A 22565-nucleotide genomic window follows, 5' to 3' on the forward strand; every position below is an offset into this window, starting at 1 on the left:
ACTAAAAATTTTAATCTCATAAATGATGAGTTTTTTTTTTTTCTTTGTTCCATTCAAACCTTGGAGATGTAATTTACATGTTCCTTTAGTAGTAATAACTTTTAAATAATCTAGAAGAAATATGGCTATCTTAAGATCTTGCAAAAATGAACAGCCAAAAATGTGCCGATGTTAAGGTTTGATGATTCATGTTTTGATTTCCAAGCAACATGATGTAAGTCATCATATATATATATATATACATATATGTATATAACAGAATCCTGACATCCACAACTCTGACTTCTACCTCTATTATTAAATGTGATTTGTTAGGAGAAAAAAGACGATGATAGACGTCAGATTGTCAAAATTTGGAGAACTCAAGTTCCATTTTCCTTTATATATATATATAGATTGGATTTTGTGACATGAAATGCTTAGAAATAATGATTTTTGACCCTTACAAATCCAATCTCTACAATGTACTTCGGCAATTTTGTTTATATATTTTATAGATGTGGATGTTGGCACTAGACATTTGAATTTGTGTAAGACAGTTAGAATTTGCTGGAATCATTGGATAATCACTATCTGTTCTCTCTCTCTCTCTCTCTCTCTCTATATATATATATATATATATATATATATATATATATATATATATATATATCATAGCTACAATATTGTGATGTGTCAAAAATATCATAGTATTAATGAAAAGAGTGTAAAAAAAAAAAGAAAAAAGTAAAAAATCACGATATTTTGAAAAAACATTGAAAATCAATTTATCGCAATTTTATCACGAGTTTCTCATTGATTTTTTTTATTTCATTTTCTGTTTTTATTTTTTTAACTTTTGTTTCATTTTGTTGTTTCCTGTTGTTTTAGGTGTTTAACGTGACCTCCTAGATGCAATACAATGCTTATTACTTTATGATTTTAATTAGACGTTCTTTGATGCCCTCTTATTAATTTCTCATTTATAGCACTTTTACCTAATATTTTGATTTTTTTTTTTAAAAGGACCGAGATTTTTCGTAAAAACAACTTTGCTGAAAAATACCCAAGAAAAACCGATAAAAACCCACGAACAATATTTATATAGAAAATGTTGGAGACAAATTACATATATATATATATATATATATATATATATATGTATATATATATACACTAGCCTTGTCGATGTGTTGTTGCAATTTATTTAGTAAGAAATATGTGCTTTTATGCTTGGATGTGTTTTTCAGCAATAAAGGAATCAAGGCTCTTATAACATCCAAATGTTGATGACAAAATGTCTGGAGTTTTGTAATACAAATCAATTTGAACCCAAAAATGTTTTATAGTAGCGAAGCAATGCTAAAAACAAGCATTTTCTTATTAACTTAAAAATATTTATGCTTTTTGAGACGTCTGGATATATATATATATATATATACACACACAATGTTCAGTTTGTCTGTTTTCTTTGGTTTCTAATATCGTTTTGGTTTCATTTATGAGCGGAATGCTATAGCTGGTACTTTTTTTTCCCTTCAAGCTTCAATGTGCTGCTAAAGAATGTAATGTATCATCCAGTTCGTTAATTTTGTATTCTATTTTTTTGCAACTCTCTATGAAATATTGTCACCAGTGGGAAAAGGTCCTCGAGTACTCAGGTTTCATGTTCCATCTCAAGGTATTTCTTCTCAAAATTTCCAAAAAATATGTTTCTGCAGGTACCCTTTGGAGCTTCGGATGGGCAAGGCAAATAAGAATAAGGTAGTGCTTCTGTAGATTCCTTGATGTTATGGGTGACCCTTCCATGGGCACAATCTTTGATTGCTTTAGTGTGTGTTTTATATGTGCTGGTTTACTATAGAACCTATGGGGCCATGGAAACTATGTTCTTAAAAGTCTAGGTACAAGCTAGGTGGGACTTGGCTGATTAAGCTGTATAAAATATAAAAAATAAAGTGCTATATATTAAATGACAAATTTAAGAAAAAATGAAAGTCTTTTCATTAGAGAACACATGATTATCAATTTATTACTAGATAGCACAATCATAATGCACAATAAAATTAACCTCAATGCTCATCAGTCATCATTGTTTGTTCATTGAACATAAAAAAATATATAAATTTCCTAAAAGTTAGCTCGAAATCTCTCTTCTAATTCCTAATACCTACAAACCTAAACTAAAGCTTCAAGTTACTTATCTACTAAAGAAAGCAGCATAAATCATCAATATATTCATTGCAATTCATTGGGTCATTCTTCATGGTGCACACACTTCTAGCGTCATATTATATACAACATGAAAAAGGATGAGGAACAGAAAATCTACATAAAAACAAAAGAAGAAGAAGAAGAAGAAGAAGAAGAAGAAGAGGGAAAGAAACTAGATGGAAGAAGAAGGTTAAAAAAATAAAAAGAAAGAAATATCTGCTTCAAGTTGTAGAAGGAAAATGGAAAAGGAAGAAGAAACGAAAAAGTTGTAGGTTGCTGAACAAAATGAAAATGCAGGAGAGTCAGTGCCTAGGCAATGTCATAAGTGTTTTCACATGGCAGGTTCCCTAGGGATAACTAGCTGAGCCAATTGGCCAAGCCTAGCATCCTAGGCAAACCTATGGGTGTTTTCGATAATATAGCATGGGCAGTCCCTTTTTTCTTCATAAACACTCTCTTCAGGAATTTCACAGTATGACAACTAGAGTGAGAATATGCCTTAAGCATGATTTTGGATGCCAAACTATGTGTATTTATGAGGAACATAAGGTTGACAAAGCAGTGTATTACCATTGACATGGTTACTTTGACTTCTAATCTTTAAATAGCAGGGAAAACTAATGTTATAAAATGCAGAAAAAAATTCATGACGGTTGGGTTCACAGTTAGATACATAATGTAATGAAAAAATTTGCAAATAAAAATTTTAATATTAAAAGTTCACAAGAATTTAACAAATAAAAAATGTAAAGGTAATAGCCAAATTAGGAAAATATTCTCTCCGTGGAGAATATGAATTTTATGAACATGATAAAATAATAAATATGTGATACCTAAGCATACATGCTTTCATTAGAAATGTTCCAAATAAGTCACTTAAATTACTCCAAACGCTTAAACAGGTATCAAAATACATAAGTCTTCATTATGTTTGACTTACTCATTTGGAGTCTTTAAACAAATTAATGGTCATAGTTTTTTTTTTTTTTTTTTTTTTTTGAGGATAAACATAAGCTCTTGTAAGAAAAACTACATGAAATCTCTAATTTTGTTGTATGAAATCATCTCTAAATTTCAATTTTTTCTTTAAGTTTGCTTTTTTTAATTTTTTGTTTTTTATGGTTACAAGGTGTAATGCAACTATGCAAGTTACACTTGTATTGTACCGTAAGGCATGATAAGGGGGTGTATTATAAGTTTGACATATACACGGTGTCACGTACAACATTGGTCCGAAGAGTATCTGACTCTCTGTTATTACTGAATACGGGTTTTGTTTGTTCTTTCTAGTTGCTAAATATGTAAAATTTCCTGTTTAAGGGTACTTTATCTGACATGAAATTTGTGTCACCTTTTCAGATATCTGACATGAAATTTATGTCACCCTTTCAGATAATGAGTGGTGGGAGGATGGAACTGCAACCAAAAAGTGACTCTAATGGCGATAAAGATGTCTATGATGATACTGGATGTTCTAACTCCAATTCAAGTAAATATGGGAACGGTCATAAAGCTGAGGAACATATTCAGGAAATTTCTCATCGTTTCTCTAATAGTACTTTGGTTGAACATGTTTCCTGTTCAAGTGTGAGCAGAGAACGTGATGACAAGCAGAGTGAAATTTCTGATGTGAGCACAACAATCACACAAGAGGTCAATCATTTTCCTGAAGAAAGTTTGCTGCCTTATTTGATTATTTTATCAAATTAATACAACACATCTGTATTACAGACACTAAAACCATGTGGGCGGATCAATGCTTGCCTAGCTGTTGCAAAGGATACGCTGTATCTTTATGGTGGTATGATGGAGATCAGGGATCGTGAGATTACCTTGAATGATCTATATGCACTGGATCTAGCAAAACTTGATGAGTGGAAATGCATAATACCAGTATGTGCCTATGTGGAATTGCTTCTGATTTATCCAACTTGTTTGCAGCATTGGACTTTTGATGTGCAAGATTATTATATTTTAATCATCTAGTAGGTTTTCTAGTGTAGGCACCACTCTCACCTGAGGAACCATTAAGGGCCAAAAGTTTTCTTGAATCAAGGTTTCCAATTCTTGTTTCTTCTTCAAAATATTCAACCCCTTGTTACTATGATATGCTCTTTCTAAATTTGGTTTGAAGATTTCATTTGTGGTTATACTCTTTGAAGGATAGAGTTTAATGTAAAAGGGTTACTCTTTTCCTAAGCATTAGGGTCTATATACTTAAGTAAATCTATCTCACCTCTATTCTCCAATTTATGATCCTATACCCTGCTATTGAGCTACCAAAATGCCTTTGCTTAAGCTTCCCTATTGCATAGATGCGTCCATTAAATATGCCTTTGCTTTCATCTAGGGGCTTCCATTGCCATTTGCCTACGAAATGTCTTTGCTTTTCTAGGTGAATAGACTATAGAGCCACAGTTGAGTGTGCAAGCTCAATTTACAATCTGCTGTTTGCTCATTTGTAACTTTTCCACTGCTGGTGCGGCTCCACTCCTGTACAAGTCTTAATAATGAATTGTGAATTTTTATATACTGCTCCTTCTGAGCTGTCTATATTCTATAGGGCGTATCTGTACTCCTTTGGACAGTGTATGGTACCACTCCAACTTCTCCTCTTTAGTTAGAAGGTGCTATAATGTGTCCATTAGTTTTTCATTTTATTTTTCTTCCTATGCATGTCTTCTTTGACAAGTTGTCTACTATAGCAGTTGAGTTTAGTTAAAGTGTAACTTATTGTGCTATCAGAGTCCGGTCAAGCTAATTTGAGTTATTTCACTGTTATTATTTCCTTCTATCAGGCATCGGAGTCTCAATGGGTTGATATCAGCGAAGATGAAGATGTGGAGGATACAGACAGTGAAGAAAGTGAATCTGGGAGTGATTCTGATGAGTCTGAAAGTAGTGACCAGGTGGGACCATGCAGCTACATATGTAAATGTGTACCTTGCACTGGTTTAGTGGAGTGGCTTATGCTTGTCTTCCCACATATTTGGTGTCCCCTTGAATTTATCTTATATATAATTCTCATGTATATGTGCTTCACATTTCCCAATGGTTCTTGAACTCCTAAAATGTTACTTATTTCTTTAGCTGAGAATGAGTCACGACTCACTAGTGAGCCTCAACATGTAAGATAATGATTATTCTTCCGGTGGAAGCTGCAAGTTGTTTTGCAGTGAAGGGTCCTTCTACTGCTTAGTTTTCAGCTAAACATCCGCTATGTTTCATCAATTCCTTGAAGTCTTCCTCATTGTTAAATTGGCTACAACAACTTAAAGCATATTTAATGTAGGAGCAGAATATTGTATATGTTGCAGCACTAGATTTCAAATATAATATTATGGATTTTGCATATTGGTGATAGTATATGCAAATAATAGTGAAGCATTCTTTCAGAGTAGGCTGCAGGTTGCAATTTTCTTATTTTTAAAGGAAATTACAATTTTTTTAAACTATGTTGCATATCTAACTATTGGTCGGATCTACACAGATCACAATACATATTTACAACATTGGGATTGACCAATGGTCGTTAGAAATAGCAAATGAAACTTGTTTAATCAATGAATATGCACACAATTTAACAAAAGTTGCAGAGTGGCAAGCATGTCAAGCAGCCTTCACAAGAATGAGTGATGCAATATTATTGCACATACTTGATGTGAAGCACATTTATGTCCATATAGATGTACTATAGTAATCTTTCTGTTGTAATAACTTGTTTGGCATTTAAAGGTGGAGGACACGAACTTAGGAATCGAGGCTGCTGTTGCTATTCTGACTGGCAAGGGTGTGACTCTTCGTCGGAAGGAAAGACGTGCAAGAATAGACCAAATAAGAGCCAACCTTGGCCTTTCAGAATCACAGAGAACTCCAATGGTGAGCCTTCTTTCAAAAAATTTTCTTCCATTTACATTAATGATTGTTTTTCATGGTACATTGAATACGGTTTTCCTTTGGAACATCGCAGGAGTTTAGAATAGAGAATAAATAAATAATAGAGCAAGAGAATGTTTTTCTTTAGTTTTTTGTGCAACATATGAGATTGTATTTCTTTTCAATAATAATCTTCAAGTATTTGGAGATATTTGCTGATCGTAATTCTGAATCTAGGTTTCTTCAGTGTCTCTAGGTACCTTTCATTTCAAAAACATAATTCTTGAAGGTTTTGCATGACATATAGTGCATCACATATTTGGGTAGTTGTAATGGTCATGCATGTTATGTCGTTTTTTTTTCACGATTTGGTCTGATTTGTTGTCTGTGACTGTTTCCCTTTTTCATCTTTATACAATTTTGTGGTAATTAATCTATTATCATGTCTTTTGGTTATGAAGCCAGGGGAATCATTGAGGGATTTCTACAGGCGAACAAGCTTATACTGGCAAATGGCTGCCCATGAACATACTCAACACACTGGAAAGGTCAGTCTTTCTCTTTATGGGCAGAATCAAAGAGTTCTATCTCTTATGTGAACTAATAACGTATTCTATGTCTGGTAATTTACTAAATATATTATTATTTTCTTGGAGCTAAACAATTCTGCCATCCTATACAAGTTCGTTGACTTTTTACTTCACTTATTTGGATACTGTATTGCCAAGTGTTTATAGGTGTCGCCTTTTCTTAGTCATCAGGTCGTTTTTACTGTCTCTCGACGGTCTTAACTCTAAGACTTGCACTCTCTCCATTATATAAGGCAAATCAGGTTTCTCTATTTTCGGTTATGTATACTCACTTTGAGTTGCACGCTTGAAAAAAGTCTTCTGAGAATCTGAATAGGATATATCATTTATCTATCATTTGTTTACAGGCTCATTGTCTCGTAATATGCATGCATGACGGGTATCAGTTCCATGCTTACTGCAATCGAGTAACCTCATATACACATGTAGACAGAAATGCACATCAATGTGCATGAGCACCCACACACCAACGTGTTTATATGTATTGATGGGTCGTGGGTCAATGTGCAAGTATGTGTCCCCAACCATGCTGATGATCGTAGGTCGTCCATGTTTATATTACTAACATTTTTTTTTTATTTCTGATGGACCTGTTTTCAAACTGAGCAGGAATTACGTAAAGATGGCTTTGATCTTGCAGAGGCTCGTTACAGGGAGCTCCAACCGATACTTGTGGAGGTCAGTTATCTTTCACATTTTATACTTGAAAAACTCGTGAAAGTTTCTCCTATTACCACAAATTCATTTTCTGTTCCTTGTTTGGTTGATTCAGTTGGCCAGACTGGAAGAGGAGCAGAAGGCAGAGGAAGAAGAGGATGCAGCAGCCTCCTTGAGAAAGAAAGGCAAAGCAAAATCCAAGAACTCATCCTCACAGAAGTAATCACCACGTTTTTCAATAGTGAAAAGTTGAGCTTATCCTTGGAAACCTCCTGTCTTGTCCATCAATTTTTCATGTTCCGAAGCATCGTGGCGTGTACTTCTGATAACGTATTTGTTTCTGTTTCTGAATTCTCTCTCTCTCTCTCTCTCTATATATATATATATATCTATATATATATATATATATATGTATATATTCCTGAAATGCTTTCTCTATTGTACGCAACAAATTAATTCTGACTCTTGTAAACAATTATTATTTATCAAATAGAATGTATTTTTCAGTCACTTGATGCAGCATTGCTTGTGTATATTCCATTTCCGAAGTCAAGTGGGAGAAAACTACATATTTCTCTCCCTTTAATTGCGCAGCAGGAAAACTTTACAAGTTCTTATATATATATATATAGAGAGAGAGAGAGAGAGAGAGAAAGAGAGAGAGAGACATCATACACCACCCGCTGTATTAGCGGAGAAATTTTCTGTCTAAATTCGGATGGAGAGACCGCTTAAGGAATAAAACCAGACTTCTTAAGTTTGTAATGTTAAAAAGTGCTAATCAGACTTCTTAAATTTGTGTTGTAAAGTGTTTTAAACAAAATATGAACCTCCTAAAGTGTTTATGAACCCTAAATTTATATAAATCATGTTTCAGCCCAAGTTATTTTCGTAAAAAAACGTGTCTTATCTATTATCAAAAATTTGATGTTATAATAGCCTTTTATGTTTTGATTATTTAAAAAATTACTAAAATAAAAAATGACTAACTTAATATATGTTTCTCACCAAATCACCCTTAAGATTATATTTATAAGGTTAGATTCTAGAAAAATACGTTAATAATTAAATCTAATGAGCTTGGTTGATATATATATATATATAACTCAAATTTGGCCCTTGTATGTATTTGGGTCTCAAAAATTGAAAACTATCTCTGTGGTCTGAATCTCGATCGTGATATGTTAGGGTCGATCTCCAACAATGAAATGGTTATATATAGGATGACTTAGCTTTTTGACATTTGAAAGGAATGGAAACACCCTAAGATTGCAGTCAAAATAGCTTCAAGGGATATAACATAGTTGGTTGGGCTGTCAAGCCGATAAGATTTCAGTTGTTAGTTTCATTTCTATGGGCATTGCTTCTGACTGCTGATATAAGAGTTGACGAGTACACCACAGGTCCAACAACGTTCCGAAGCAGTCTTGAATCCTAATGGTGAGGAAAAAGCAAGAGGGCTTGGGCCTTTCTTCGGATCGCTTTTACTCACCCTGTTACTGCAACGTGTCAAAAAAACAAATTAGGATGATCGATTAGAAACCAGTAAGCAGATTGGGATCGTTCATTCCCCTCGTCAACTTCCTCTGCCACCTTCGTCAAGGACTAACTACGACGGAAAATCCACCAGCCCATGATAATATTTAGTGCCTCTGCCAACGGAGCGCGACCGTAGCAGACCTTCATGGCTTCGTGGTTTGAGTTCAGCATTTTATTCCTTTGATTCTTTCGTTCTAAGCTTTCCATGGATTCCAGTTCCAGTTAAAGTTTCTATCCCATCACCGCCTTGTGTTTCAGTTCATTGATCCAAAACCGAAAGAAAAAAGACGGGAGGTAAAAATTTGAAAAATGATGTTTCAGCTCCTGTTAAAATTTTGAAACTATAGTTTGATTCAGAATTCCTTGCTACGCCATTACTTGTAGGATTCAAAAGCTGCATCGAGATCTAGTATAGACTCATAGTCACAGAAAACACGTTTTTTCGAGAGAAAAAATGCGATAAATTAAATGATCGTTTAAAACTTAAAAAACACGTTTTTTAAAAAAATACGTTAAAAACGAAAAAACACGTTTTTTCCTGTTTTTTTATCACTTTTTTCATTCTTTCAGTTTTTTTATGTCAAACAATTGTTTATTATTTTTTATTTGTTTCAAATCTACTAATGTTTTGACGTTTGTGTTATTAATTTCTCACTTATTTTTATTTTATTTTACATATTTTTAGTTTTTTCAAATTTGTAAAAATTTACCTTATTTTTCTTGTATTTTTCAAGCTCGTCCGTATTACACCTGAGAAAAACCTCATTGTTTAAAACTCCGAAACATTATTTGTAACTATCGTATAAAGATGGTATACCATCAACTCGGTGGTATATTGCTCTATTCCATCATGTTTAAGAGCATATCTACCATCAACTTGATGTTATATTGCTCCACCCCATCCATGGTGCCCGCCGGAATCAAATTAGTGGCACATCTTTTTCAGCCGGACCAGCTGAGCTCTTAAGCAATCCATTTTAACTGGATTGGCCTTTCTTTGATTCTTGTGTCAAGGATGGCTTTTGTTATGCCTTGGTCGCTAAGGAGGTGGTTCTTGTACACGGACCCCCCATCAAGGAGACACACACAGTATTGAAATAGAGCAGCAGATATTTACGACATATATATTTAATTTTTCCAATGATTTGGTTTTTCTCAATTGCATGGCATATATATGACTTGCGAAGATTGGAAAATCAACCAGACGTGCAAATTTGAGCTTGTCAAAAATTAGTTTACACTTAAAGGTCTTAGCTTATGTGACTTATAAAATCCGATCTCGATATCTAATTTCTAAGTTTTGCTTTCATTATTTTATTTTCATATATATTTGCATCTATAATGTGGTTAGATTTGTGGAAAAGAACTGAAAGCAATAGAAAGACATGCATAAGTGGCATATTTGGGTGACATAATCTAAACATTATATATATATATATAAAGAGAGAGAGAGAGTAGACTCTTACATACTAAACTTTTTGGGATCATCCAACTGTATGAGAAATTAAACTAAACATATGAAAACCAATCTGTTTTTTCAAGAGACTAAAGTACCCCTCAAATGCATGAAAGTGTCTCATTAAGGAAATCTCTCTCTCTCTCTCTGAAGGATAATCCAGTCTATTGATAATCAAATATTTGGTCGGGCTAGGACCTTGTAACATGAGAGATCTCTAGTTCGATTCTCATACGTGTTGTGTAAAGACCGTGGGAAAGAGGGTTGGCAGGGGCCGCAACCCCTCCTTGCATGTTGGAAAAAATAAATTTATGTTTATATTTTTGAAATTTTTTAACTTGACATATGTAAAACTTCTAAAAAATCTTGTTCCACCCCATTTCAAATTGTAAAAATACTATTCAGCCCCCCCACCCCAAAAGATCTCCAGCTCTGGTGCTATGCCTTTGCATCTTAAATGGTGGTGCATAGTACCTAAGTTAAAAGTGCATTGTTGCCATCACATATGCCAATTTACATTAACTCTCTCTCTCTCTCTCTCTCGCTATTATATATATATATATATATATATATATATATATATATATATATATATATATATATATATATATAGAGAGAGAGAGAGAGAGAGAGAGAGAGAGAGAGGTTCCTAATCAATAATTTAAAAATAATTCAGTGTAAGCCCAGTTAAAACACAAAAAAGTGAAGTTCTATAAAAGAAAGCACAAATAAACATCATTTTGAGACAAATTTAATTCAAGACATGCACTAGTGGGGTGTACTCCAATGCTCACTTTTCAGGCCACGATCTGGGCGAAATGGGGAGAAGGACGTGTGATCCATAATCGGGGAAATAAACATTCCCAAGAGCCAGAAGCACAAGGGCAGCATATATCAGTATGGCATCTTGAATTTTACACTATATCGGCTGTTTTTACTAGAACAAGCCATATCCAAATTTGTGCCTCGAACTACTCTGAAGGTTCTTCTTTATCTCCAAGAAGATCACAAAAACTTGAAGCATTGCATTCAACTCACAAGTTATTTAATGAATTTGCTGCTTTAGCATATAAGTTGTGGCTATGGCAGCTTTCACATAAAAGGTGGACAAAACATATGCTTATCCATGTCCTTATTATGCCAAACTTTCTGAAAGGTCTTCATTTCCATATTTGGGAAAAGTTTTCCACTTCCAGTTTGCATTCTCGGACGCCTAAAGGCCACCCCAGAGTGAGCATCTTTGGGTGCAATTCACCATATCTGACTACTGCTGTCAATATATCCAAAGAAAAGAAAAGGTATCATTGCCCTTTCACCTGCAACTCTTGTGCATTTACATTAGTTAATTAAAGCTTTGGATGATTTTCATAAACATATATTTCCAAGCATCTGTGTTTTGTTCATAGTTGGCAAACTCGTGGGGCTGACTTGGGAACTGCCCGAGTCAGTTTGTATCGCCAAGGTTGGCATGATTCGCCCCCGACCCGCTCCTGGCTCGGCCCGACTTGCCCTTGACTTTCAAGTTCGACCTATGAACCGACTCAGTGAGCCTACCAAATGGGTAAAAAAAATCAATTAGCAAAAAAAAATGAAAAAAATTAGTTCAAAATATAGTCACAGAAAGCTTCTTTTTTTTTTCGAAAAAATGCGATAAATTAACAAACCATTTAAAACTTAAAAAAATGTGTTTTTTTTTTTAAATGTTAAAAGCAAAAAAACACATTTTTAACATGTTTTTTCACTTTTTTCATTTTTTTTAGCTTTTTTAATGTTAAACAGTTTTTTTTTTTTTATTTTCTATTTTTTATTTGTTATAAATCTACTTATCTAGTGATATTTGTGTTATTAGTTTCTCAATTGTTTTTTTTTTGTCCGCATTTTTAGTTTTCTAAAATTTTTAAAAAATTACCATATTTTTTCATTTTTCTAAGCTCATCGTAATATACATGAGAAAAACCTCACTGTTTAAAACTCCGAGATGTTATTTATGACTATGGTTCAAACCCAAAAAAATCATAAGACATTTTAAAAGATTTAAAAACAGACACTTGTCACTCTTGAATCCGCGGCCAAATTGAATCGATTCACCACCAATTTGATTCGAATCAGCCGATTCGGGCTCATCCTAACAGTGACTGCTTTTGTTAGATATCCACTTCATGTCCAAAGGTTCCTTCTAATTAAAGAACTTAAGCATTTAACCTGTAAGGCAAGATATAGCAACACCTACTATTAAAAATGGATGGATGCCAACAAGCAGAAATGCACAAAACAGCAAATCCAGTACAATAATGTCCAATTCCCTTTGGTTTGGCATTTCATAAATGGAGCACTTTCCTTCTTGACTAAGCTGATGCTACTTTTTGAGACAACTGCATGCCTTATGTGCTGTTTCCCATGAGCTTCCACAGTCATCTGCACTACTCAGTAGGATGCAAACAAAAACATGCAGGCGGCTTAAGATAATCTTAGGACATTCTTAGCGTACTAATTAAAGTTCTTAATCGACTTTCCGTTGATATGGTTTTAAAAAAGAAGGGAAGACTTGAAGGTCAAAATACATAGTACTACAAATGCATAAGAAAATATGTCAAGGAATAGAGTGTTTCATTGAACCTAGCTAGAACAAGAAAGCCACACATACATGTTGCTTTTCATTTCTTAATAAGACTAGGCTGGGGCTAACCCCCTGAGATTCGAACTAAAGTCACTTTGCTTATAATAATGCAACCTAACCATCTATAGCATCTCATTCTTCTGTGCTGAAGGTCATAGGCTTTTGATATGTGCTGAAAAGTAACCTTTTCTTACAATCAATCAAGAAAAGCAAGTTTTAGTCCTTGAAGATCATCTAATCTGTCTTATCTGAGGGCTGGAGCGGGCCGCTTGTACGATCGAACCAGCGAGGGGCTCGCGCTAGCATTGCGTATCGGACCTTTTCTTTTAAAAAAATAATGTTGTGGGTTCTAATTATTGGAACAATTATGTACATGTTTAGAGATGGGAATATATACATGTTTTGATTAACTTTTCAGGAATGTCAACTTGATCTCATAGTTTATCTTGAGCTTAATTTCGCGAGTTCTGCTTTGTAGAAGTAGTTTAGATATAAAATGAAGAATACCAATATGTTAACGGGCTTTGAGAGCCCCTAACTGTGAAGAATTGGTGAAAGAAAGGAGCTAATTGCAGAACTGATTTGCAGGCTTCTATTGAAACACATTTCTTTCTGCCTAAGAGGGCTGACAATGAGAAGAAAAAGAGGTAAAAACCTGCCAAAGGAAACGGCAAACTAAAATCTATTATTATGTGTTCACAATATTTAGGGAGCACTAGTGGTGAATTATTGAAAAGAATAAACTTGAAAAGAAGTCTAAGATGATCCCACGCATGAGCATGACTGTTTAGATGATCATGAAACGGCAGAGATGACATTGTGATCAATGTTGTAAAATACGCGGACACAAGGTGTGATGTGCACTTATCACAACAACATCAATTGAAGAAACACCTCAAAAAGTAACGGTGAGGCGTAGTCGGACGCACAGCAAGATGATGCATGTCCAGTGCGTGATGCGTGTGGATCAGGTGAAGTCTGCAGCTATTCCCGACAATCTCCAAATGCCAGGAGATGCATCAGAAAGAAGTTTTTTTTTTAACTTTGGCCCGTCACATATAAATGATTTTCAACATCCACAAAAGGTTTCTCATTCTATGTCCATCTGACAATGGCGTTAACATTTCCCTACTCTTCCATGAACTCTCCTACAGCTATTGCTTGACCTTCTGCAAATGTTCAATCTCTCTTATCTTTATCTCCTCCTATTGAATGGTTGGTGCATGTTGACAATAATAACAAATTGGCTGTCAGCCATTCAGTTCTCTAGGACATCACATGTTTTTTGGTTCATCTATGTGGTATTCGACATCTGGATTCGATTTTATGTCACCTGAAATTTATTTTATGGAACCAAACTTGTCAACTTGATTTCACCTGTTATTAGGTATATACTATAAGTTCTTGTATGTTAAGCTCATTTATTTCTCATTTCAGAAGTTTTATGAATTGAAAGTCAAAGATTTTCTTTATTTCATGCACACATAGCAGCTTACAAGTGAAGGAAAAACAGTCAATCTTTGGTTTTTAAATTTTCATGAAGTTTTATAGTACTTTAATGAAACATGTTTTTTCTTTGTTTTATGTTTCTAAAGTTGGAGACCATACATCTGTAGTTAGCTTCAATTAGTTGTAGAATATATATATATATATATTATATAAATAGTTGATCATAAATTTAGTTTTTCAAATTATTTCTACATCTTATTTTTTATTTTTTTACGTTTTTTGAAAATATCATATATTTCAAAATTTTAAACCTGATGCTTACGCATCACCTTGCTATATTGCGCATCGCCTCACGACACAGGCTCAACACATCGCTTCGCATCAACGTCCTTAACATAAAATAGAATGATTTTATGTTAAGAGACATACTATTAGCTTGAGTGCCCCTTAGCCAAAATATCTTGGTTTCGCCACTGGTTAGGAGACACACTATTAGCTTCCATTGAAGTAGAATGAATGATTGATTAATTAGCGTGGTTTGGCCATGGAACCTATGCAAGCTAAAAGGTCAGTATTCAGGAATAGATGACAAAAAAGTTCATGATGCATTTTTCTTATCAAACATCACTTCATCTAGCCTTATGCCTAGCCATATAGCCAAGGCCTTGGCAATCTGAATTGGAGCCCATGAATGTTGTTGCCAGCATGAAATTATTCCATATGCATCTTGTGCTTGGGTCTCATCTGAGGCACATCACCCACGCAAAAAATGGAAAGCCCATTAAAATTTTGAAAACATTTCTTTCTCCACATCAATCCCAAAATTAGCATAAAATACTGCACTTCCCCTTTGTTTTGCAATTGGAGATGTAGGACCCTTCTTGCTATGCCTGAGACAAAGTGCAGTCACCTTCTCAACTTATTTAAATCATTTGCTTTTCATTAACAATTGTTGTAGAGTAGTCTTATGTGGACACTATGTGTGTGAACCCTAAAAAGTAGTCCATGAATGTAGCATTATCATCAACTTTAGAAGATTCCCACATTTTATTTTCCTATGCCTCTTTTCAGTAGCATTATGTAGTGATGCCTTGCTGGATGCACACTTATATATAATATTGTTGTGAAGGACCTAAATAATGCTAAGGTTGTGGGTCAAGGACCAAGATGGGATACTTCCTTTTTATAATAAAAGAAATTTGTTTTGTGCCTGAATCCTATGCTACCTCTTACTTTATGTTTGTTCCTGCCCTTCATCATCAGTGGTTGCTTCACTTGGATTCTCATTTTGCATTTTGCCACTTTCCTTGTTCTTGTCTTTACTTGCTTATCTCCATGCAACCTTTTATCTTAAAGGCCTACCCATCTAACCCTCTGTGTGTATGTGAGTGTGTGTGTGAGTGCATGCACTATGATCTTTGTCTTCATCATTTCATGAAGTAGGGTGCATGTAGCACCAATGTCCCAATCATATGGTCATTTGCTGAAATGTGACATGAAAATAGTTTATCTATGCTTTAGTTTTTTTTACTCTTTTTTCTATAGCAAAAGAGACAAAGAACCTTTCATGAAGCCTACAGCCACTTCTGATGTTTATTTATAGTTTATGGACCAAAGATCGAGGGGTTAAAATGGTATCAAGCCATTGTTTAATCACATTCTGGTTTTGCACCAATCATGCATGGTGACTAAAAGCTCATTATCAATGTTAAGAACGAGAGGTTTATCCTTAATCACCTGTATAATCAAAGGCCCATAAATCTAGAAGAGGTCACAGAATTGGAATAAGTACCAATCAAGTGGGCACCCTATGATTCTCAATTCTATGAAAAGTTTAAAGGCAGGAGCCATTTAACTTATGTAGTGTCACAAGAATACTTAAATTGACCAGGTTGCTATGTCTTCTTGAACACTGAACTCAATGGATGGCTGCACAAATGGCAAATTATTGACCTTTTATATCTGCTCATGAGACATGATAGTCATGGGGTTAGTGTTTGACAATATTCCTATTTTCAGTGCCAAAAGTAATAGTTAAAAAGTAACTAGAAGGGAGCAGATGGCCCTGAGGGATGTAGCACGGCGACTAGCTCGATCAGTCAGTGGTTGGTAGGCAGCTAGTCTCTGGATTTAGTAGCATACGCGCCCACAGAGGGAAGTGATATACGAGCTGAAATACAGCACGCTCAGACCCAGACACCGAATAGCTCTAGGCCCTAGGAGGGGAAGGAAGGGGACTTCGGCTTTCATCTCGCACAAATAGGATCTGCATAACCAAGAAAAATAGAAGGGAGAAAGATACTGAATGTAAAACAGTACCACAAAAGAAGTAGTTGACAACCAAAACTCACAAAGGATGGCAAATAAAATGGACAAAATGCACGCATGTCTTTCATACTATAAAAGAAAATGGATCATGTGCGTGAGATTTCCCTTGAAAGTGGAACCATTACAACTAAACATTTGAAGACTTCCAAGAACCTGATGGAAGAGAGGTTAATCTCAAGCATGCAACAGTTACAATGCATGCTAGCATTAAGGAGGAAATCAAGATATATGTGTTGGCAAAACCAAAAGAGATTGTCGGTCAGGAGAAAATCAAAGAATGTTTATTAGCAAAATCAAAAGGAATTTTGCAAAATTAATGCTGCCATTATAAAGTTCTTGGTTTTTGTTCCTCGATTTTAGGCTGCGCATAGATGTAAAAACTCTATAAATAAAGGACATGAATACCATCTATTCTAAGGTCGATGGCGGCCTTTCAGGTGGGCAGCATTATCCACCCCACGGACGAGGCCCAAAGAGTTCCCTCATTCTCCTTTCTTCCAGGGTCCTAGGCTGCATTAGAGCCTAGTTCGGCAGCAGGCCACCTTTCACTCCACCTTTAACAGCTCAGGATAGTAGCACCTACGAGAATCAAAATAGAGACGTGCCAACTATATGCCCTGGCTCCGAGCAGCCATTCTCTGCCCCTTAAAGCTGATGTGGCCTTCAATGGTGGAAAACCAGGCTAAATTTTTTTTGCTTATTATTTGTTATGTTTTTCTTTGTTTTAATATGAGGCTAAGCTTTTGGAGTGTACGAATTTTGTCACCAATGTGCTCAATTATAAAAGTTCAGCTATTCATGAGGACCTAAAAGAATGACAGCAACTCAAATATGCAAAAGTGTTATTCTACAGGCTGCTACAATTTTCATTTAGGAGTTGAACTTGACTTGGATCAGTCTGACACACTGGAGAGATTGCCTGCTCATTAAAAGAAAAAGTTCATTTTCTCCGGATCGAATCTAATGCTGGGCAATGTACCGTTTATTTTGACTCCATGTGTCTGGAATATCTATGACCATATCTCGGCAAATAAAGCAGGAATTTTGTCACTAAACTATGTTAAGGTACTCGCATGGCCTCCTCTTTAGTTCATAGTTGAATTAATAAAAAGAAGAAAAAAAATTGAGTTGTTAAATCTACATGCAATGAGGAATCTGCATATATAATGATCTCCATAGCTAGCAAATCTGAAATGTAGCAATTCTAGACTCTTATGCTTAGCTGCAAACCTTTCTATTTAGGGATGTTACAGATTATCCAACATCTGATTCAAATAAATTCGAATTAATCCAATTTGCCAAAGAAAAGACGAAAGCGACCAGTTCGACTTATGGGTGGATTAGGTTTCTCCAACTAAATCTAACAGATGTGCTAATATATATTATTTTTGCTTAACTATTTTTGGATTCAGCATTAAAATTTCCGTATCAATTTCTCTTCAGCTATGTGTGGCCCCTGTTTATCTGACCAATGATATCTGTTTTATAAAAGACGTGGGAGTGGTGTGTTATTGGCACGTCCTCAGTTTGATTTTTGTGGGTGTTACTCATTTGGACTGTAAACTGTGGTATACGTGGCACTTGAGTTGAAGGGTGTACTGTAAGATCACCCCGGCCCCAACGCAACTCTGGACCCCAAGGGGCGGGCAGGAATGAGACTTCGGATTCTCTCCTTCTCACCTGAATCTAAAGGTTGCCTACAATTAGAAGCTTGTGATATTTGCAAATGACTAGTTACTGTCGCTTATGAAGAAGCAAATATTAATACAAAGTCCACACTGTCTGTCTATCTACTCTTGCAGGATTCTTGCCTAACCTTTAGCACCCATTGAAAAGGAGTCACCATCATCGTTTGACTAGGGAGCCATTGTTACTTCCATGCCCTCTGGCATCCAAATAAGAGCAGAGCTATGGGTTTTGAACTAGAGGAATAGCAAAAGCTTTTCAAAATGCATCACACGAATATTTCATTATCATGAAACACTCAAATCTCCTCATAAAACTGTGGGTTCCTGATAGCAACTGGCTTAGTGAATACAGAAAAACCAACAATGTCTGTAATCATATTTCGAATATATTTTGAGGCATAAGATGATAACGTGTGTGTGTCTCTATATAAATAAATGAATTATATATATATATATATATATTAGAGAGAGAGTGGGGGAGAGAGAGACTTGGGAGATGCATGTTTAGCATCTTGCCTACCGGAATGGTTTTTTCTCTGCTTCCCTCTTGTAGCGAAGGACGCAAACCCTAGGTATTAAACTGTTAAGAGAACGAATTTATTCGCTCAAGTACAAAAGGGCTCTTGCAGAATGCACTTAATGTGTAAGAAAAGGACTTGACTTTGGATGTTTTTGAGCATGTGGTTTGAACGGGACGGACGCATGGGACCGTCCTCTATGGTTGCAGGGAACACATAACAAGGTGTCTGGTTGAGTTCAAATAGGGGTTTGGTGCAAGTGGTGAAGACTAGTGGGCGGCCAGTTTTTATTCCAAACCTTTGGGTGTCAAATCTCTATGTTATAAAAAAAAACACAATTGATGCACAAGTTGAAACACGGCATGGGCAAAATCTCGAGATACTGAAAGTATGCTCCACGAGATAATAAGAGGTTGGGTGAAGACTTTGTCCCTTTGGCGAACTAGAAAACCCTGCTCACTTGAAAATGTCTGTGGGTCCCACCATGTCCTTATGTCCACTGTTTGTTTCCATCCACAAGGTCCTACAGAGTCAGCTAGTTGATTCGTCGACTCGATTGAGTATTCAAATAACCAAAATGTAAATCATTGCAGTTGAATTAGACAGGGCGAATCGGCGGAGTTAGGGTGAGCCTGGTCAACCTTGACTTGCGGCTGGATTTATCGGTGATCTGAGCAGACCGGAGCAATTTCTCGGGAAGTTTGCCGACTATGGTTCGAGTCAGGTCAACGTGCCGTTCCACCGGTTCCGAGAACGCTAGTCAAGCGTGATTGAGCCGAGAACGGGTCCAAGGGTCTTGGTGGTCATGACATCAGTGGGTTAGGCGGGAGTGATGTTATGTTCTTCTTCCTCATTATAAACAAGTGGTAGCATCTATATAAAACTAGGAAGCGCACATAGTGAAAGGGGAATATATTAAAGCAAAAGCAAAGGGCGGGCTGGTGTTTTGACAAACTCTGCAATGCGTTGAAAAGGGGCGCTCCGCCTTGGGAACGTGTCGCCGTGGGCATCTTGCAAGAGTCGGCAAGATTTTTAACGCGATAATCGATGGGGAGAGGACGGAAGCTTACGCCTACGCGATGTTGGTGACATAGGCGCCAACTTGATGAACAAGTTGTAGAGAACCTTAAAATTATTCTGCACATCAGTTTGCATTGACAACAGTTTGATGAATCCGCTGCACAGAGACAATTTGCATGTGATGATGCTAAGTTTGCCATGTGATAGATCCATTGTCACAATAATAATAATATTATAATAATAATATTATTATTATTATTCTTATTATTGTTATTGTTATTATTAAAAAATTTGCTAATGCTAGGAACAATTTACAACTACCCACACATGGCTCTACTAATGAAATTTTTTATTTTATGAGTGCCAAATCGTGGTCCTAAAGGGCACCATTGTCTATAAATGAACAAATCATCAATATGAATATAAAGAGTTTTTGTGGGGCTTAGTATGCAACTGCCCACACCTGAATATATGTGACTCTGTGCTATGTAGAACGGGATTTTTTTGCTTTGTGATTGCCAAATTATGGTCTTATCTCTCTCCTTCCTTTATGACTAGGGCTCATACATACTCATGGCACATTTATAACGGTATTTCATAAATCTATCTCATTTTTTAGTATAAATTCATGAGAAAATAATAGTGTGTTAAGAAAAACACAGTAACACACACATCATACTAGACAGTTAAGAAAAAAAAAAAGATATATTCTTCATATAGTATTAGTTCATACCTTTTTTTTTGTTTTCTTTCAACCATTGATGACCCTCATTAAATGGTTGGTTGACTCACCGTATATATATATATACACACACACTAGACAGGGATGAAAACAATACCACTCAGAATTGATTATTGAAGTACTTTTCTGTATAATTGAACCATACAGATATGATCTTAGGAATGTTTTCTATGAGAATTTAGTGATTTTTTTATATTAACATGTTTCAATAGCAGTAAAACAAACGGTGGGATCTTATAACTTCAGCTTTTTAATAATACAAAAATCAATGATTTCCTTGAGAACAACTTGAATTAGTATATAAACACGTTAGAATGTTAATATATATGTGTGTGTGTGTCTGTGTGCGTCAGAGAGAGAGAGAGAGAGAGAGAGAGAGAGAGAGAGAGAGAGGAAACTATAGACGGGTTGTATGGTGCCTTTGTCCGCGCATTGGGTTCCCCTCCTGACCCGTGAGAATGGTGCCATTAATAATTTAATCCATCTATTTTTAACATTTTTCATTAGTTATATATTACCATAACAATATATGATCTTTATATTTATGAGATATAAACTTATTTTTTAAAAAATAAATTTTCTGAAATACATAGATGATTGTTTCATAAGATATTAATTATTAAACTTCACATTACATGTCTAACAGACGTGAGTTGTGTTAGTTTCTGTGTCTCCAAACATGCAATTTCATTTTCTTAATTCCTTTTTTAAAATCGTTTTTTAATGTAGATACAGTCAACAAAATTTTAAAATTAAACTGGATTGACATATGGTATGTGGGTGCGTGTTTATATACAGATATATCACTTACATAGACAGGTTAGGTTAATTTTTATTTAAAAATATTGGAAACAGCAAATAAACATCGCAACATGATCATAAACACTAATTTCACATAAATCATGTTTTAATTTAAGTATGTTTGGTAAAAAAATTGATTTTTTTTACTTATCAAAGTTTTGATATTATAAAAGTCGTTCATTTTTTATTGTTAAAAAACATTATTGAAGTCAATAAATTACTAATTTAAGATATGTTCCTTGTTAAATCACTCTTAAAGTCATATCCGTAAAGTTAGATTGTACAATAAAAACACCTTATTTTTTAGCTGGTCTGGGTTTTATCTCTTATATAATTGGTCGGATGAAGGTGCTCTCGTAGATCGAAAAAAGACGGTCATATGAAAATGTTCAAGCTTGGGTATTAACTATTCATATATTTCTCAAAACTTACCGTAAGTTTCTTGCAGATTTAATTGCATTCCCAATAATATTATGCACAATTGAGACATCATGGCTGCCTTTTCTATGTTAGAAAGAACCATTGGAGTTCTCTCAATTAGGACCGCAACATTAGGCTTGGGCCACCAAAATTCAATTTTTATAAAAATATAATTTAATTATAAAAATATAACTAATTATAACAAAATATATGTAATTATACATATCTAGGGAAATTGATAGGTCCTAGGCCATTAGGTCAGGGATAAAAACCAGATGACTTAAATATGGTTAATCTTACAATCTAATCTTATTGATGTGATCTTAAGAATGAGTTGAGTTGATGGACAACATTTATTAATTTGATCATTTTTGGAGCTTAACGGCATTTTAATAATAAGCAAAAATGAACGGCTCCCATAATATCAACATTTTGATAGCAGAAAAAGTCTACGTTTCTCATTAAAACGACTGGAATCAAATCATTAACCATACTAAAATAGCTTTTAGAAATGCATTAGGATGTTTATATTTTGTTTAAATTTTTCTAATCAAGATTTAAAGGGTCTACTTTTTATCCTGGATGGAATAGTGTGGGATATATATATATATATATATATAAAGGTCTTAGCATGGATCCGAATGAGGCTGGGTATCAGGTACCCCCTCCGG

The 22565-nt window shown here is 35.0% G+C and overlaps 1 protein-coding gene across 1 annotated transcript in view; it reads left to right on the top strand.

Moving 5' to 3' along the window:
* Positions 1-7826, top strand: part of LOC116250664 (uncharacterized) — a 35149-nt gene extending 27323 nt beyond the window's left edge. Inside the window, exons 13-20 of the mRNA XM_031624470.2 lie at positions 1701-1743; positions 3586-3846; positions 3925-4086; positions 4992-5102; positions 5929-6072; positions 6531-6617; positions 7269-7337; positions 7432-7826. Of these exons, the coding sequence (XP_031480330.1) occupies positions 1701-1743; positions 3586-3846; positions 3925-4086; positions 4992-5102; positions 5929-6072; positions 6531-6617; positions 7269-7337; positions 7432-7539 (985 nt within the window). The 3' untranslated portion in view covers positions 7540-7826. The remainder of the gene's footprint in view (positions 1-1700; positions 1744-3585; positions 3847-3924; positions 4087-4991; positions 5103-5928; positions 6073-6530; positions 6618-7268; positions 7338-7431) is intronic.
* The last annotated feature ends 14739 nt before the right edge of the window (positions 7827-22565 follow it).

Source organism: Nymphaea colorata, chromosome 3 (assembly GCF_008831285.2).
Source record: "Nymphaea colorata isolate Beijing-Zhang1983 chromosome 3, ASM883128v2, whole genome shotgun sequence".
Classification (NCBI taxonomy): domain Eukaryota; kingdom Viridiplantae; phylum Streptophyta; class Magnoliopsida; order Nymphaeales; family Nymphaeaceae; genus Nymphaea; species Nymphaea colorata.